Source organism: Ursus arctos, unplaced genomic scaffold (assembly GCF_023065955.2).
Source record: "Ursus arctos isolate Adak ecotype North America unplaced genomic scaffold, UrsArc2.0 scaffold_13, whole genome shotgun sequence".
NCBI lineage: Eukaryota > Metazoa > Chordata > Mammalia > Carnivora > Ursidae > Ursus > Ursus arctos.
In genome coordinates, this window is record NW_026622797.1 from 22,649,770 (window position 1) to 22,669,674 (window position 19,905).

The 19,905-nt window shown below is 36.7% G+C and overlaps 1 protein-coding gene across 1 annotated transcript; it reads left to right on the forward strand.

The window, feature by feature from the left end:
* Window positions 1-3,423: 3,423 nt before the first annotated feature.
* NMBR (neuromedin B receptor) lies at window positions 3,424-19,510 on the forward strand. The gene is made up of 3 exons (XM_026504679.2): window positions 3,424-3,845; window positions 16,924-17,272; window positions 19,109-19,510. The coding sequence occupies exons 1-3, from the start codon at window positions 3,424-3,426 to the stop codon at window positions 19,508-19,510; spliced, it is 1,173 nt and encodes a 390-aa protein (XP_026360464.2).
* The last annotated feature ends 395 nt before the right edge of the window (window positions 19,511-19,905 follow it).

A 19,905-nucleotide genomic window follows, 5' to 3' on the forward strand; every position in this document is an offset into this window, starting at 1 on the left:
GTTTCTTCCGCCTGGTATTTGCTTTCATCGAATGTGAAAAAATACAGAGCCACTATTTTAATTTTTTTCTCTCCTGTCCTTCAGGAACCTAATTACAGAAAGATTAGGCCACTGAATGCTTCCCTCAGTGCATTGATACACTGTTCTTTTTTTTTTTTTTTTCCAGTTTTTTTTTTTCTCTCAGTATTTTATTTTGGATAATTTCTATTACTACATTTCAAATTCACTGATCTTTTCTGCAGTGTTTGATCTGCTCTTAATCCTATAAAATTTATTTCCCATCACAGACATTGTTTTTTCCTCTGTAGAAATTGAATATGTCTTTTTATAGTCACTATTTCTCTGTGTTAATGCTAATGTTTTCTTCTTCCTTCTCAAACACATGGTATAAGGTTTTAGTTACATTTTTAATATCCTTATCTATTTACTGTATCATCTGTATCATTATTGGTTTAGTTTCCATTGACTGATTTTTTCTTTTTTTCTTTTTGGTTCTGATTTCCAGCTTATTTGCATGAATTTTAAATAACAAAGAATGTTTATATATACTTCCGAATAGATTTTGTTCATTTTAGGGCAATGAAATGTATATTATATATTTTATAAACATTGAATTCTTCAGTATTAAAAAGGTGTCCCTCAATTATATAGAAATCACATTTTTTCCCACACTTTATTCTCTTGGAAGAATGAGTTACAGTGGACTTTGAAGTCAAATTTAATAAGCTTCAAAATACAGTATTACTAAACTCTTTAGGAAATTAAGCAAGTTATCTTGCCTCTATGAGTTTTGATCATCTCATATGTAAAATTAAGACTCAAATATGTACCTCATAGAATACTTATAAACATTAAATTAGATGTAACTCTAAGGAACCTAATGTGATGTATAGAACATTGACTATAATAAAAAAAAAATTGTCCCCATACAAATGAGACAATACCCGTGCACCTATATGTAATTTTGTGATATATCTAAATAATACATACATAAGTATAATAACTTTATAATATTTTAATAAAATATCAGTAAGGCTATTATTATTAAAGCATTCATTACACTCTCCAATCTCATGAACCTAAGACTTTGAGTAAATACATATGGATTCACTTAAAATGCAAAAATTTCAATAATCTAGATACCTCATTTCTACAATGCCAAGCAATTGGATATTTATTAATCCAGTTTTTAGACTAAACATTTTTCTCATCTAAATGCTTAGGATCATCAGACACAGTCAGAGGAGAATACAGATATTCATACAGCAATTTAGACTACGATATGTTTTCATATAAAAAAGATTAGAATGGGATAGTTGCAGTTTGAAAGTGAGAGATTTCATAATATAGAAGATTGATTTGCTAGTTAACTTATTTTGCATAATAAGAATGGATGTTAAAAGATACAATTTAAATAACTTTGAAGATAAAATTCCCGGAGAAATTCTCAACTTATATGTAATATTAATTGCCTTGATATATATATAAAAGTGATTTATATACATATTTTCAAACTTAACTACATTTAGCCAACCTTAACCTAATAGCAAAGTAAGTAATGAAATCCAAGAAGACTATGATAAGGAATTATAATCAAGTTAGAAAATATAAAATTGACTGTAGTGCAAATCTTGTCTAATGAAACTATGATAATTAAATGCTGTTATTGGCCAGAAATATTTGAAAAATTGCTTATATTTTAGAAATGGGTTGGCACACTTCATCAGCTCATGGCTAGATCATCGTAGGTAGTTCTTGACTAATTTTCTTATCACACAAATTCTTTATTAACCAAGAACCAGCCTAATGTCATTTCTAATGAAGAGTGTTATTTGGCTAACTTCAGAACTGTGCTACTTCTGAGAAGTTTACATTAAACTCAGATGGTGTTAATTTGGAAAGTCATTTTGGTTTTGGGAACATCCTATTTAAAATAGCGTTATCAGGTGATGGGGTTAAAGAGCACACTTATCATCATGACCACTGAGTTATGTATGGAATTGCTGAATCACTCTCTTGTACACCTGAAACTAAAAAAATAGTGCATTATATTTGTACTGAGTATATATTTAGGGGTAGCATTGCTCAGTCATGGGCATTCATATGTTCAGCCTTAGTAGATATTGTCCAGCAAGTTTCCAAAAGAAAAATAGTTGGAATTCACTTTAGAAAATTGTCCATTTCTGCTAAAGTTAAACACATTCAATCATTGTGATCTAAAAAATCTACACCTGGGATTCAAATGTGCACCAGTAGACAGGCAAAGAATATTAATGGAAACATCGTCCAAATTAGTTAAAACTGTAAAGAATCCAAATGTCAACTTTAGAAGGGATAAATACAGTGGTACATTTATACTGGAATATTCTGCGGCAATGAAAAATGCCACACACACAATCACGAGTGGGCCTCAAGGATATAATGTTGAGTGAAAGAAACTGGACACAAGATTAAATACTTAATGGTTCCATTTATAAGATGCTCAAAAGCAGCAAACTAATCTTAGATGATAAAAGGCAGAATAAATAGTGGTCACTTCAAGGGATAGTGGTTAGATTGTAGGTTCTGAATGGTGGTTAGATTAAGCTAAACATCGAAGAATTGTGTACCTTATGCATTCTATATTTCAATAAAATATGTTTAAAACTAATATGCCAGATGTTGGAAAGAGTTTCCCTATTTAGGGTGAAAAAATTGGATCAAGGAAGAAGAGTGGGGAGGGAATTCCATTCATTTGCTCCATCCTTTGTCACTCATTCTCTTTCCCAAATTCAGTGTTCTAGCCTTGCCAGCTCAGCCCCTGAATTCGGAGGTTCGCACACTGGGGCTCCTCCCGCTCGGAGGCGGGTAAGGATGGAACTATGTAGGGGCACAGAGTGAGAGAGAGGACTCAGATCCCCTTCAATTCCATACATTCCAGCAGGAGCTGCAGACACACGAGCAAAGCTGTGGAAAGAGCAAAGTGCCAGCCGCCCCTCCGCTAGTTCCCAGGATTTCAGCTGAGGTTCGCTGGGCAGCGGCAGGATGACTTCCTCCCCTCCCTGAGAACCGTCGGACAGGTACTTTTATTAATTCCGGAGGGATAAAACTTTGTTCGCAAAAGGACTGTTCTCCCCTAGCTATAAAGGAAAATAAACCACTGAGGATTAGAACAAAGACGCAACTGCTTTGCCTTTTTTTTTTTTTTTTTTAATTTGGAGCCAGCAGGCGCCAATGCGCCCCTTCCAGAAGTGAAGCTCCGGAGCGTGAACGGACTTCTCACCAAGGCCCGGTCCTCTTTGGGACGCGGCAGTGTGACTAGCTCTCCCCAGGCAGTAAACTTGTTCCTGTGAGAGGGAAATTGATTAAGCCCAAGTGCGTGTTGCACTTTTCAGGGCACCCAGGCGCATGAAAACTCCAGTGGACTCTTCTGGAAAGGAGAACATGCCCCCCAAGTCTCTTTGCAACCTCTCCCAGACCGCGGACGAGAATCCCAGCGTCTTGGTTCCCGGGGTGTATGAGCGGGACTTCCTGCCCGCCTCCGACGGGACCAGCGCCAAGTTCGCGATCCGCTGCGTGATCCCGTCCCTCCACCTGCTCATCATCACCGTGGGCTTGCTGGGCAACATCGTGCTGGTGAAGATCTTCATCACCAACAGCGCCATGAGGAGCGTCCCCAACATCTTCATCTCTAACCTGGCCGCCGGGGACTTGCTGCTGCTGCTCACCTGCGTCCCGGTGGATGCCTCGCGCTACTTCTTTGACGAGTGGATGTTCGGGAAGGTGGGCTGCAAACTGATCCCGGTCATCCAGCTCACCTCCGTGGGGGTTTCCGTGTTCACTCTCACTGCCCTCAGCGCCGACAGGTAAGGGCGCAGGTGGTGGTGGTGTGGTCTGGAAAAGAGGTGGAGAAGGGTAGGAGTGCCCCTGGAGGGAAAAAGGGGAGTTCGGAAAGGCTGGGGAGGGGCAAGGAGAGAGGGAGAGAGAGTGTATGTGGGAATTGGAGTAAAAGGAGTTAAAACGGACTGAGCTGTGAAGCTTGAAAAAGTATATAAGAAAATTATTACTTTTAAAATAATTAACATTGTTTTTTTAAAATTGGAAAGTAGTTTTAGGATTGCACATTTCTAGTCTTCCTCCTCCCCTGCACACACTTTGGAAATCTTTGTTATCTATTTCATAGAAAAACTAGAATAATTGGGCAACAGTGCAAATATTATGTAGAAGCTTTTCTTGTGTGCCAGAATTTTAGAAGTGCACTTTCCTTATTCAGTACTTTGATAACCTGATTGGTAAGAATATTTGACTTAATATTAGGGAGATGTTTGATTTTGAGATTTTTTCAAATGGGGAAATATCGTTTACACTTATTAACTAAATTCTGTTATTTATTTGAAGTCAAACAACTACAATAGTAAATGCTCTTCAGACAGATGACTTCACATTCTTGTTTTAATACCTCAAGTCAAGTGACCCCCCCCAACAGGTAGGTACCAAATTTTAGTGTCTTAAAATGGTGTTGCAAAAATACGTTTTTGATATCAAATCTGCTTTTCGCATATTTTAATCATGGGAAGTGTCCATTATCCTACCTTGTGGATCAGCTAATTTCAACTATGTCATTCTCTGGGTGAAGATATTGAGGCCCAGGGAATGTAAGTTACCCTGGCAGAACAGAGAGAAGAATCCAGGCCTGCTGACTCCTGGTCCACTGCCCCTACCTCAGTCTCCCTATCATCATGCTTTCAAGCATTTAAGCAGGAGGGATGTCTGGATGGGGGTGGAGACAAAATATCCAATTAGGCAACTGTGCATGGAGCCCTGGTCTAATTCCCTTGGGGTCAGGGTATGAACTTCAGCTATTTAGACAAACAACTGGACTTGGATGATTAAGGTGTTGTTCACTCTCCTCTTCTTCAATTTACATGTTGTTATTAATGGAAAATGAGTCCATCTAAATTTCCTGGTATTTGTAACAATACCCTTCCATCACTCTGGCATTGAAGAGCCATTTTTCAATGAAGGAAAGACAATGATCACTGGGGAGTTGAGAGCTTCTGTCTTTTTAAACCAAGTGTTATCAGCTTTTTGGTGTGTGTCATATTCTTTCTAAAAACCACATTCTTATAAAAATAGCTGACTTTGGGTTATGTATGCACCTCAGCTTGCTAATATGATACCATTTCTATTAACTTTTATGAAGTCTTTTTTTGAATCCTATAATTAAAATGTGACTTTTTAGTTTAACTGCCCTTCCTTATAGGACCCATTTTAATTAGAAAGTTAAAAAAATTCTACTTAATGATTAGAATAAAACTTAATGAATAGTCATCACTAACAGTAGTTAAAATTACTATCATTGTGCTTTTATTTCTATGAGTAGCAAGATCCAAGGCTTGAGTTTATTTCACACCATTTTTTTTCAATCTATTATCATGGAGACCCACAGGTAAATTGGCTCTGACCAAGCTGAGAGAACTTGCTATTCCTCGTGTACCTACTGACTTTTTCGGTTTGTTACGTGTGTTGAGTACTCTGTAAATGCAGCACAGTTAACTTACTAAGGATAAAAAAAGGTGGGTTGCCTCTTTTACTTGGTCCAGATTCTACTCTTGCTTATTAGTGTGTGTTTTAGAATTATAAATCAAGGAACTGGAATCACTGGTGATGAAACGACCCAATACATTCCAATATTCAATTAAAATGGTTTGGAAATGTTTTCCTATATATTGTCTACACTTGTACTTTTCTTCCAGAACATAGTAATTAGGGGTGCCTGGGTGGCGCAGTTGTTAAGCGTCCGCCTTCGGCTCAGGGCGTGATCCCGGCGTTCTGGGATCGAGCCCCACATCAGGCTCCTCTGCTAGGAGCCTGCTTCTTCCTCTCCCATGCCCCCTGCTTGTGTTCCCTCTCTCGCTGGCTGTCTCTGTCAAATAAATAAATAAAATCTTGGAACAAAATTATTAAAAAAAAAAAAGAACATAGTAATTAAGTGTTGATAAGTACTTGATCTCCTCACATTTTATTTAAGCAAATGTTTTGATTTCCTGTGAATTTGATAACAAGTAGAAGACTAATCTCCCTTAGCACTGTGCTTTTGTATGGGAGTTCATTACCCTCACAACACTATGAAGGAGGTATTAATATTAATACCATTTTAAAGCAAAGAAAACTAAGTCTTGAAATTAAGCAACATTTTAATGATCTCACAATGATGGAGCCAGCATTTGAGCTCAGTTCAAAGCCCATACTCTTCACCATTAAGCCACATTATTGCTTTTCTAAATATAAGAAATTATTAATGATTTTTCCTACTAATGGTAGACTGAGTTCAGTTTGAAACAAAGCACCCAAGAGTAAAAAAGAAAAAATGATTGCAAAAGCTGATTCATTAGATTCAACAAAAGCAAAGAACATCATAAAATGTGATTGTAAAATAAAAGAAACATCTCAAAGTCAAAATTCAGTAGTAGTTGTGGCAACAGGAAAACCGAAACAAAACAAAACAAAACAAAACACACACACACGCACACACACTCTCACACCCTCACATGTGTGCTGTGATACCGAGGGGGTGAAGTCCCATGAACATAATTATGATTGGCATTTCGATCTCTCCGTCACTGTCTGTTACAGTAGCTTCATTTCCAAGCTTAGAATATAATTTCTTTGATTCTTGAAGACCTTTGGCCTCTAAAAGCCCCTAATTAAAATGCAAATAACTTTTAAGAATGAATTCTTCTTTTTCTTTTACAGGAAAAATTTCTCAATTCTTAGCGCTGAACTGTAAACTTTATTTATAATTTTATATATTTACAAATGTAAAACTAGATATCAATTCTTATTCTTTTTTATGTGTTAACTAAAATGCATTTATAAATTAAATATTACAAATCTATAAATTAATAAAAGTGAGATTAATATGAATTTAATGTATCCGGTTATGTTGTTTTTCTGATATTAAATAGGCAATGTTGGATTGAATGCAAAAATAATTTTGCACCAAATCTGACTCTAGTGCTAATATATAAATGGTTTTAAGCTTTTGTTTGCTGGTTAAGATAATCAGATTTAATTCCATAATGGAGCTAGTTGAATCAATAACATTACTTGGATATTATACCCATGCAAACAGATATTCTCTTCAGTATAATTATTTGTTAAAATAGTGAAACAGATCAAATGTAGGCCCTGGATCTAACACTTTCTAGGCTGCCAGAAGCATTTTTATGAGTCTCAGTCCTGTGATGGAGGTGGGGAGGAATGCCATGATCTGTTTCCAGGGTTTTCACCCAAACTCCTGACTGAAGCTCAGGTACTGATTGACCAGCTGGCCCCAACTGCAGATGCTTCTTCTTTGGTCTAGAGCCCTGGGTAGTATACCCAGAAGCCCTTGCTTCTCTGTGCGTACCGTAGCACTTTGAGTGTATTTCTAAACTCTTCTGGAGAGTTCAGACTAGCCATACCTCCCTAAGAGAATACTCCCCACTTGCCCTACAGATAACGCATTTTACCAGAGTGAGGACTTTCTTATTGTCTACTTGCTCTAAAAGAATTTAAGGGAGCTTAAAAATAAAGATGCAAACAACATACGAGAGAAATAAAAAAGGGACGAAACCCAGGTAGAGGAAAAATAAAAGTTGAGGACTATGACGTAACCTATACTATCACAAACTCTTAGTCACAGGTTTGTCTGCAAGTTTTCTAGCTGCTGATGCAGAAAGGACAATTTGTCCATAAGAAGTGCTCAGTGTTATTTTTATCAAGTCATAAAACAGGGTAAATTATAACCTGCTCTTCATTATTAGTTTTTAATTTGAATTCATATGTATGATTTTTTTTTAAGGATTTTATTTATTTATTCAAGAAAGAGTGAGAGCAAGAGACAGAGAGAGGGGGCGCCTGGGTGGCGCAGTCCTTAAGCGTCTGCCTTTGGCTCAGGGCGTGATCCCGGCGGTCTCCGCTGGGAGCCTGCTTCTTCCTCTCCCACTCCCCCTGCTTGTGTTCCCTCTCTCACAGGCTGTCTCTCTCTCTGTCAAATAAATAAATAAAATCTTAAAAAAAAAAAAAGAAGAGAGAGAGCATGAGGGGGGTGAAGGGCAGAGGGAGAAGCAGACTCCCTGCTGACCAGGCAGCCCAATGGGATCCCAGGATTGTGGGATCACGACCTGAGCCAAAGGCAGACGCCTAACCAACTAACAAAAGTTGCTATATTTGACTCCAATAAGTCAGATATTTTTTATTCATTGGTCTCAAATGCTTCTAGCTTATGTCCCTTTTTCCTTCTCTTTAGAAGGAATCCCGCACGTTGGAGGTACTGTGTAATTTTTACAATATTCACACTACTGCCATAATTTATATATTACTTTATAGTTTTTGAAGATTATTCATCCACCTTGATCTGACACTTTTGGGACACACTGTAAGTAAGAAGGAATGCACCAGGCATGTGGGTGCTAGTCCTGCATCTGCTGAGTTCAGATGTTCTAGTTGGAGAAGATGATAAGATGGTGCAAAACACATGCTCATAAGGCGGCTATTTTCTTCATTTGCAAATTAAGAATAATGTCCTCAACTGTAGAGCTGAGGGTCTATAGCTGGGATCCTATTATTTCCCTACCTGGATATTGAGGGAGAAAGATCAAAAAGGGGGAAGGGACACTAGTATTGGTGAGGCAGCTGGATAGTGAGTTCTGTCTCCGGGGCTCTACCTATCGCTCTACTCCATGTTGCAACATCTCAGACAAGACTTTCAGTTAATAATTTATGCTGATTCTATTGGACCCACTTCTCAGTGGAAACAAAGACTCTCTAAGATGTACCTGTCAGTCTTTTGCCTGTGGTGCTACATTTAAATAGGGGCCCATCTACTCCGGCTGAGCCAGGAAGTCAGATAGGGAAGTTCAACAGCACTCCCCATATTGTTAGTTGTCTCAGGAGTATGGTTCCTGTTTGTGTGTTTCAGGAACAAAAATGACAATTTACTTTGGTTCTTCCAGTTGCTGATTCCTCAGGAGGGTTGACCAGTTCCAAGGTCTTTAAAATTTTTAATTGCATTTTTACTTTCTCATTCTCGGAAAGTTCTTTTTTTTTTAAGATTTTACTTATTTATTTGACAGAGAGAGAGACAGCCAGTGAGAGAGGGAACACAAGCAGGGGGAGTGGGAGAGGAAGAAGCAGGCTCCCAGCGGAGGAGCCCGACGTGGGGCTCGATCCCAGAAGGCCGGGATCACGCCCTGAGCCGAAGGCAGATGCTTAACGACTGAGCCACCCAGGCGCCCCCCCCCTTTTTTTTAATTAAAACCTGAGTATAGTTGACATACTATGTTATATTAGTTTCAGATGTATAACATAGTGAGTCAACTTCTCTATATATTATGCTATGCTCACCTCAAGCATAGCTACCATTTGTCACAATGCACCACTATTACAGTAACATTGATTATATTCCCTATGCTGTTTCTTTTATTCTTGTGACATTCATTGCATAATTGGAAGCTGTATCTCCCTCCTTTACCCATTTTGCTCATCCCCTCACCTCCCTTCCCTCTGGCAACCATTAGCTCATTCTCTGTATTTGTAGGTTTGATTCTGCATTTCGATTTTTTTATTCATTTGTTTTGTTTGTCAGGATCACACATGAAATAAATCATATGGTATTTGTTTTTCTCAATCTGACTTATTTCTCTTAGTGTAATACCCTCTATGTCCATCCATGTTGTCACAAATGGCGTGATCTTATCCTTTATTGTGGTTGTATAATATTCCATTCAATAAGTTCTTACACTTTTTTAATTAGTCCTGACTGGCTTATTTATTGTATTTCTGGAAAATTAGATATTGATATGAGGTGTAGATGATTCCCTTCTGGAAGGAGTTGATTCAATATTCAGTACAAATAGTTATATGCTATAGTTGTGTATTTACTTTTCATTATTATGTTTACTTTAGAATCAATATGTAGGTTTTAGATAATATTTATGTAACCAGTAGATTATTTTCAGCTCTATGAAGAACTCCACCCACATCCCAAATATACTGACCACTGGTATTTGGAAAGTTCATTCCTTTATTTTCTATACAAAAAGTTACATGTCTTCATTATATTTCCTTTTCTTTTTATTGTTGTTTTTGTTCCTGTATCCTTATTTGTTTCTGTTTGATCAATGTTGTTTTCAGTTTCGATCCAGGCTTCAAAGTGATGAACCAGCTTAATATTGCTAGGTTCAAACTTAATGAGCTATCTCTTAACTTACTGTTTTAATTATTTATACAAAATATTCATTGTTATTAAGTTCATAGCCTATCTTTGTGAGTGCTACGATTTATTGAGGTTCTAGGCAGTATTTAATTTTCTTTTTTTTTTCCCAAAGGTTTATTTATTTATTTTAGAGAGAGAGTGAAAGGGAGTGAGAGAGAGTTTGCGTGTGTGCACATGAGCTGGGGTGGGGGGGTTGAGGGAGAGGGAGAGAAACAAACTTCCCGTTGAGCGCGGAGCTCATGGGCTCGCTCTCAAGACCCTGAGATCATGACCTGAGCCAAAATCAAGAGTCCGATGCTTATCTTATCCAACCCAGGCGGCCCCCTCCACCTTGCAACTTTAAAAGAAATATTTATTTATCTTTTGTTCCCTCTGCTGGATAAGATTTCTAGGCAGTATTTTCTATTTCCAGTTACTCATGGATCCTCAAGGGGAACAAGAATAAATGATAACCACTTATTTATCCCTAGCCCTTCCCTTGATGCAGCTATTTGCCGTTAAGGTTTTGATTCCTGTCTTCTGCAGATTTTCATTAAGAATATTGTTTCAACTTTCAATGTAGACCTTCTTTACTTTTATTATTATTTGTGGAAGTTAAGGGGGATTATTTTGAAAACAAACATTTTAATAAGTGATTTAATTTAAATTAATTTTTGGAAGAGAATCACATTTTAAGAGACAACCAAGCATTAAACATCTCACGAGAAGCCAGTTTTAGATTATGAGAGTAGACCTGGAAATGACTGTAGGTATTTACATGGATTTGATGAAAATGCAGTTTTTAGAGATGACTCACAAAATAGGAAATGAGGGTGCCTGGGTGACTCAGATGGTTAAGCGTCTGCTTTCAGCTCAGGTCATGATCCCCAGGGTCCTGGGATCAAGCCCCACGTCATTGGGCTCCCTGCTCGATAGAGAGCCTGCTTCTCCCTCTCCCTTTCCCTCTGCCTGCTGCTCTGACTGCTTGTGCTCTCTCTCTCTCTCTGTCGAATAAATAAATAAATAAATAAATAAATAAATAAATAAATAAAATCTTTAAAAAAATGAACTGTTACTTGCTAGTACTGTTGAGGCTTAGTTTCTCCCATAAAAATGATCATTAAATTGAGAAAACGTGATTACAGACATAAGTCAAGACTTTCCATTTAAAAATACCACTGACTTTTAAAGGACAAGGAGATCAAATGTCTAAAAATAAGTAGAATAGATAAAGCACTTAATTTTTCAGTTGCTTCCTCTGCAATGTGCCATAAACTGAAAAAATATAGACTCTGAAGTCACAAGATAGTCTTGTGTGAATCCTGAGTCATCTGCCTACTGGCTATCATTTCAACATCATTTAATCCCTTAATCTCAATGAATTTTTCTGTAAAATGGGTACTTTAATTAATTTTACTGCACGGGATAATTTTATCAAATGACATAATATGCATTTTTAAACAGTATGTAGCTGTGTAACTACTTATACTATGTCAACTGTGTGTCAGGATGACAAATAACCCATTCACTCAAACCAATATTTATTCACATACGCAGTTAATTATTAGATAATAGGCACTGAAGTGGAGAACAAAATGAGCCTATTGTAAAATGAATGAAAATGAGCTCTCTACCTTGTATAGGCCTTCTCCAATTCCTTTAATCATAGACTGGCTAGTTCCAACCTGTTGCCTTCAACAACATTAACTGTCATTGTCATTCTCCTTCTTGCGACACTTTCATATGTCATTTAAATCATACACTTTAATGGGTTAAGAACAAAATAATTGGGGGAGAGGGGTAGAGAACAAATGGAATTGCTGAGCCCTCTGTAATTGAATATGGTATTTTTCATCCTTTCCAAAGTGACATCCCACTTATTACATTATGTTTAAAAGATTATTGCTTTAGCCATTCTGTTATGATCTTGAATAGATATTTTTAAATAATAAATTCACAATAAGTTTTATTGCTATAAGCTATAAATATGTTTAAAACATGATGTGGTGAGAGCACTGAGTGCTATACGCAACTAATGAAGCATTGAACATTATGTCAAAAACTAATGAATGATGTACTATATGTTGGCTAATTGAATTTAAATTAAAAAAAAGCATGATGTGGGACACCTGGGTGGTTGGTTAAATGGTCGACTCTTGATTTGGGCTGAGGTCATGATCTCAGGGTCCTGGGTTGGAGCCCTGTGTCAGGCTCCAAGCTCAGCAGGGAGTCTGCTTGCGTATTCTCTCATTCCCTCTCCCTCTGCCCGTCCCCCTGCTTGCATGCGCTCTCGCTCTCTCGCAAACAAATAAATCTTTTAAAAAAGGAAAACATGATGTGACATACTATAAAAGGCAGGCATCTAATTCTTAACACTGAACTTTCGCTAGATTCCAGATACTCTCCATTGATGAATGTATGTCCTTTGCACAAGACAAGCTCACAAGGGTCTTGTGGAAAGATGCTCACTGCCACAGTCAATGTTCTTGAAAGGTGATTTCTAAACCTGGTTTATAGTCAGAATCATTTGAAAATCTTAGTAAAATGCAAAACCTCACATTTTTGCATCCTAGAGACTCTGTGCCAGTAAGTTTGGGGAGAAACCTAATACTCTATCTGTTTTCAGCTCTAGATGATTCTGAATATTGATCCAGCTTGGGCATTATTGGACTAGACTGTGTCTCCATCTCTAATGTCCATTCTCCCCTTAACCTAATATCCGATGACCACCGCACTCTACCAAAACTGCTTTTCATAAGTGATCTCCTTGCTGCTTAGACCACGTTTCCTTATCAGTTCAACAAATGTTCATTGAGAAATGCCTATGGGTCAGGCATTGTGTTAGGCACTTTAGATACTACGGTAAGCAAAAGGAGGTTTCCGTTTTTGTTTTTAGAGTATTTGTCACAGAGGGTCTATACTTCTTTTTGAAATTTTCTCTTTCTCTTGCTTCCACAACACCTTTTCGCCTTTGTCAGATTGTTCACGTTTAACTCTTTGTTGGCCTCTGATAAATGAAAGTATGATAAGAAAAAGAAAAGAAACTATGGATAACATAACTAATAGGTTTATAGAAATGTGTAGATGGAGATTTTGAAATATTTAGATAACTTCATATAAGCTAAAATGATCTAATTTTCATTATATATTTTATAATATGATTATATTCCATTATCCCTTTACATTAAATTTAGACTATACACAGATGTGATAAGTGCAAGATTCAAAACAGAAATTAATGAAGAAGCATATCTATTTATTAATATTTAACACATGAATGGTAATTATGTTTTCTTTAATCCCTTTTGATTAATTATTTTCTAATTTTCCATTAGGGATAACTTTCTGAGACTATCTGAAAGAAAAAAAACTTTTCACACATATGTATTATGCTACTAAATTTAATGACATAGTTTGCAAACTGAGGGACTGTTTCATTCCTACATTTTTATAAGTATTTGAAGGAAAAATGATTAAACATGTCCATACTAATTTGTACTGTATTGTTTGATTTTTTTCCTTTCAAAGATGCACATGAAACATTAATGTAAAACTTATTCTCTGACAATTATGTGATGTTTAAGTACTAATAATGACACTTCAGTAATCTGTTGTAAACTGTAATTTCTGGCTTTAGAGAATTGTCAGTACTCCCCTTTCCATCACATGTATATTATTTAGGGGAAGATCCAAAGTCTATTTCCCTTTCTTGCAGGACATGACCAGGAATCATCCCTGTTGGAAAGGCCTTCTCTACCCATGTCTTACACCCCCACTAGATTTCTTACTTCTCCTAAATCAAGAATTCTAGACCTGTTGCTAGCTCTACTATGGCAATCTTGTCAGAATGAAAGAGTTATAACTTTCATTCCTCTTCGCAGTTTCCCTAACATGCTTTATGTTTACCTGGTTGGATATGGGGTGGGAATAAGGGGAGGGGAGTGACATTTGTTTTCCTCTCCCTCTTTTTTTTTTTTTTTAAGATTTTATTTATTTATTTGAAGGAGAGAGAGAGAGCATGAGTCAGGGGCAGAGGCAGAAGAAAAGGGAGAAGCAGACTCCCTACTGAGCAGGGAGCCTGATGCTGCGCTCCATTCCAGGACCCTGAGATCATGACCTGAGCCCAGGACCCTGAGATCATGACCTGAGCCAAAGGCAGATGCTTAACTGACTGAGTCACCCAGGTGCCCCTGTTTTCCTCCTTTTAAAATCCATAAAGGAAAGTTCAGAATATTCTTTGAGTTTTCTAACAATCTAACAAGGAAAGCTAGTTAATTGATCAAGTTATTCACTTGGATTTTATTATGAGAAAAAAAATTTTTTGCTTGAAACTTTGGAGAAGCTGTGCTACTATTATTGTTAGCTATTATTGAAACTATACTATAAAAGAGCAGTAAACAAAATTTTCTGAATTATTTCCATACATATATAATAAGAACATATATTCATAACATAAGAATAGGACCTATGCAAAAGGGTGACATGAAAACAAGAACTTCTAGAAAATAAAAATATGAGAATAGAAATTTAAAGAATCAGAAGAAAGAATGGAAGCTAAAGCTAATAAATTATCATAGAAAGTAAAACCAAAAAGAAGTTGGAGCTGAGCTTGTTAAAGTAAAAAAACGAAGAAAGAGGAATTGAGATTCAAGCACTGGGACTCCAATTATTCAGCAAGGTGGTAGAAGAACATTTTTTAAAAAAGTAAATTCAGGAACATGGAAAATTGTGCAAACAAAGCAATGATCAAGTAGCAACTCTAGGTAAATCAGAGACATGTTTAAGAAAGATAACATAATATATTACTTAATCCTGCAGTGAGAGATACTTGTTTATTCATAATAACAATATAGTGACTCTCTTATAAACGTTTAATATAGCATACTAAATCAGGAAGTTGGTAATGGGAGGAATAGAGGTGGTATAAGAGAGAAAATTTTCCACTTCTGTAACAGGATGTCAAGACAAATGTCGATAATATTTATTTCAAGAGACAGTGGCAGAAGGACATTTCTTAGACATACGGAGGTAATGATGTGAAATTGGTTCAATCCAGGAGCAGGACCTGAAATGAAATCAGGGGCTTCTATTTTTCTTTATCGTCTCATAGTGCTCTCTGATTAAAACAAAAACAACAACAAAACAAAACAAAAACCTCTTTGAATGTATTAATCTAATAAAAAATTTAAAAGAAACAGAAACAAATAGCTCATTCTAGTTACTGATTGTAATTCTCCTTTTACTTTCTTAAGAACATACAATTAAGCAGAATGGGGAGGGAACACATGCCTACTACGTTCTGCCGTGTGCAAAGTCTGGGTAAAATAAACGCATTATGCATGCTGCTTTATTTAATTTGGTGTTGAGGCCCTTTGCTGTTGTTCTACTTTAAAATTTATATGTTTCTTGTTATACATGAGAAGATTCTCTAGATAAAAATATGGACTTTCTCTTATTGAGAGCTTGGGAAGGACACTTGATGCCAGTCAGGGAGGAGGAAGACAGGCTCCCCTCAGGCTGGGAGCTGTTCCTTTCCTGTGGGCAATGGGAAATAGCTTTACAGAACCTCAGAAGATCTTACCTGCTTGTTATGGTACTTGAAATATTCTGAATTTTTTAGGACACCAGACTAAGTCAAATGTAAATAAGGAGAAGGTATAGAATCATGGCATGGTTACTATTTTGCTAATTGGCAGGCACAGTAAGAGGTGCTCTTCCTGTTTTTTTTTATAATCAAGAAACTTCAAGAGAAATGTTTTCTCCCCACCTTACAGATGAAGAAGACCTTAAGTGATTTTCTAAAGGATATCAGAGATGAGACAATGGTTCAGATTTGACTAAAATCACTTTTTACTGTATTGTGTTAACCTTCTAGGTACACTGTAACCTGAAATACTTTCAGAAAAATACAAATGATTTGATGTTCACATATAATTTTGGTTTGTTTGCATTATTATTACCCTTAAGTGTGTGATTGAGTTAGCCGTTTGGATCGTTTAAGCCCTGTGTCCTGGAGTGTGGTTCCTTGTACCATTACAACAGTTTTATATAGGAAGAGAAGATTTCATGAGGTCTCAAAATGAAATAAATTTGAGCTGCAAAGATAGAACATTACTTCGTCCTCAGTTCTTTCAGTACTTGTGATTGAATTACGGCAGAAATCCCAGTCTAGATTAGTCTATAAGATTTACTGATGTCCTCAGGAAAAAATGTGGGTGACTCAGGCTCAAAAGTTGAAGAAGAGTATCAAGATAGAACTTAGTAACATTATTTTGTAGACATTTTATATTTTAGGGTTATTGTATATTATAGCAATTTCAGTAGTGATAGCTTTTTTTGGAAAATGTAATGATTTAAATAAAAATATTCAATAAATGATGATACTTTGTAGTATTATTGATTTAGAATAAGATTTGTGAAAGAGGTAAGCAAATCAATGCAATTTGGGGAATGACAGTTTAAAATCTTTCCCTTTCTCTTCCTGTCTTCTGTGCTAATAAGCAGTGGAATGACTTGTAGACAGACAGACATCGGAGATCTGAAGTATTCCATACACTACAAAACAGCTAAGGGATAATGGAATATTAGCAAGTAGGATCTCCTTCCTCCCTCCCTCCTTCTTTCCTCCCTTCCTTCCTCTCTCTTTCTCCCTCCCCTTACATTTTCCTTCTAAGAGAGTAATGTGAGGCGTGTTGTCTTTCCAGGTACAGAGCCATTGTCAATCCCATGGACATCCAGACATCCGGAGCGGTGCTGCGGACCTGTGTGAAGGCGGTGGGGATCTGGGTGATCTCCCTGCTGCTGGCGGTTCCGGAAGCCGTGTTTTCGGAAGTAACGCGCATCGATAGCTTGGAAAATGGCAACTTCACGGCATGTATACCCTACCCTCAGACGGATGAATTACACCCAAAGATTCATTCAGTGCTCATCTTCTTGGTCTATTTCCTCATACCACTTGCTGTTATTAGCGTTTATTATTATCATATTGCAAAGACCTTAATTAAAAGTGCACATAATCTTCCTGGAGAATGCAATGAACATACTAAAAAACAGGTAAGCTTGGTAGGTGTGTTTGTGTTCTGGGTGTGTCGGTCAGATGCAGTAACTGGTATTTTCTGGTCTATTTCGTGGGTTCTCAATACCGTGAAAGATTAGAAGAGTCACAGGGCGTTGGGATTTGCATTAGCCTGAACTAGAAGGGATGTTGTGCCGAGAGGAGGAGGGGAGCCATGTGCAATATGCCGCCATGTTATAGCTGTGTAGAGGTCCACTGAAGTCCAGCTTATCTCCCATCTGGGCTTAGAGCTATTAAAATTTAATGTCTTTGAAGGCTTTTCCTTATCTGCAAATGTTCATGCAAAAAACAACACAAATAAACCAGAAAATTATCACATTTCAAGAAGGTAACTTCTATTTATTGATGACCATCAACATCAGAAATCCACATCTTTAAAAGCTAAAAAATCAACCAATCACTAAAGTACTTGCAGATAAATTTATAGATTTATTATCTAAATATCTACCATCATTGAAGCAAAAAAAAAAATTCAGGTCATAAGCTCACTGCGCTTGTTCCTTTGTTCTGTGATCCAATTTGTATCTCAATTAGGGTATTTGAGTTTTTGCTTTGGCTTTTAAAATTGAGTTCCTCTTACCCTCCCACCTCCACTTGGGTGTTTTAAAGTGGCCTTAGTGCTGCCTTGTTTTTGTGAATTTCTTTATTAGAACTTATAAACTCTGGCTGGGTAACTAGGCTTGTTATCAGCTAAGAAATAACCTCAATGCCAAAAGCCTGCCTGTGCATTTGAGACTCCAAGTATAGGCTGCCGTGAAGTTCTTGCACCATCCTCCACCTGCTAGAGTGGACACTGCTTCATAATACAAATTTCACAGTTGAGCTCCTTGATATTGCCAGGTTGCTTAATTCATGCCACCAGGATACATCTGGGGTACCACATTTTGCTTGCCTCCTCTTTACTACACCTCTATTTGCTTCTCCCATCACCACTCCCTACAGTTTTCTTTGGCATGTTCTAACTCACTATCAATAGTTTTAGCTCAGAAAATATCATTCTGCCTACTATCAATATCCTTTGGTACATTAAGTTTTCATACTCATGTGGCCTTATTTAAATATTTAAGAAAATAAGACAAATATGAGCTAAACCTTGGACTCTAGATGTTAGAAGATGACTTTTAGATTTAAAAGATTTATTTCCAATATTTGAATTTTGTCTATCACATTCCTGAAGATTTTGTTATAAAACAGTAAGCACAGTATGTAAAGTTTATGAAAAGAAAGAAAATGTCTTTATATTTTTAAAGGTCTCTAACATAGTAATACTTATAGGATTGATAGTTACATCAGATGGTTTTGATTTATGTGAGTCAGAAGTTTAAATCCCAAGTTTTTGTTTTTGTTTTTGTGGAATAAGGATTTAAAAAGTCATGCTGTATTTCAATTACCCTGATTTAAAAAAAATCTAATCTTAAGCATATTGTGTGGTTCATTAATTCAGTGGATTTAATACAAACAAATGATTTATATTTAAAGTGAACACACTAAGACTGTAAGCAACAGGAAAGTAGTTGAAAATAAGAGACAATTTTCATAGGTCACAGTTTTAACATGAAGACATAGCCATTTATTAATAATTTATCATCCAGTCTTGTAGAGGCTGTCACGTATTTTTAGATGAAAGTGTATAGTGACCAAAATAGGCTTTGTCAAACTGTTGAAATCATCACTTTTTTGAGGAAAATAACTTTTGTATTTTTGGATGCATTTGCTTGCCATGGTAAGTTTTACTGTTTTTGCACCATGATGTTTTGCATGCAGATGGTTCCATTTTCATTTTAACCAATGGGACTGTTTCCTTGTATTTGCAGATGGAAACACGGAAGCGCCTGGCTAAAATTGTGCTGGTCTTTGTGGGCTGCTTTGTCTTCTGTTGGTTTCCAAATCACATTCTCTACATGTATAGGTCTTTCAATTATAATGAGATTGACCCATCTCTAGGCCACATGATTGTCACCTTACTTGCCCGTGTTCTGAGCTTTTGCAATTCTTGTGTCAATCCATTTGCTCTTTATCTACTCAGCGAAAACTTCAGGAGGCATTTCAATAGCCAGCTCTGCTGTAGGAGGAAGTCCTATCAAGAGAGATCAACCAGCTACCTTCCCAGCTCTTCTGCAGTGCGTATGACATCTCTGAAAAGCAATGCTAAGAACATGATGACCAATTCAGTTTTACTAAATGGGCACAGCATGAAGCAGGAAATGGCATTGTGATTTGAGCCATTTGGTGGAAAGAACTTACTCACCTTTCTATCTCTATTGAGCAGAGCAGAAAGAAACAATTTCCTCATTCTTACTATTGCTCAGCTAATTCATGAGGTGATTTCATGATTGACTCAGAAAAGGCAAGACAAACACAGCTAGCATTCTTCTCTGAACAGGACTTTAAATTACATTGAAAAATATATATCTCATATTAAAAGTCATCCAAGATGCGGTTCTACATGTGTATACATTAATATTGCTTCAGGATTTAAGCTGTTGTTAGAGACAACTCTAGTGTATTTATCTTAAATTTGTTTTATCTTGAAGCATGAAATGAATTTCTATATTGACTTGATGATTCAGTGAGGGTAATATTCAAACTCCTATTATTTGAAATACAAGTC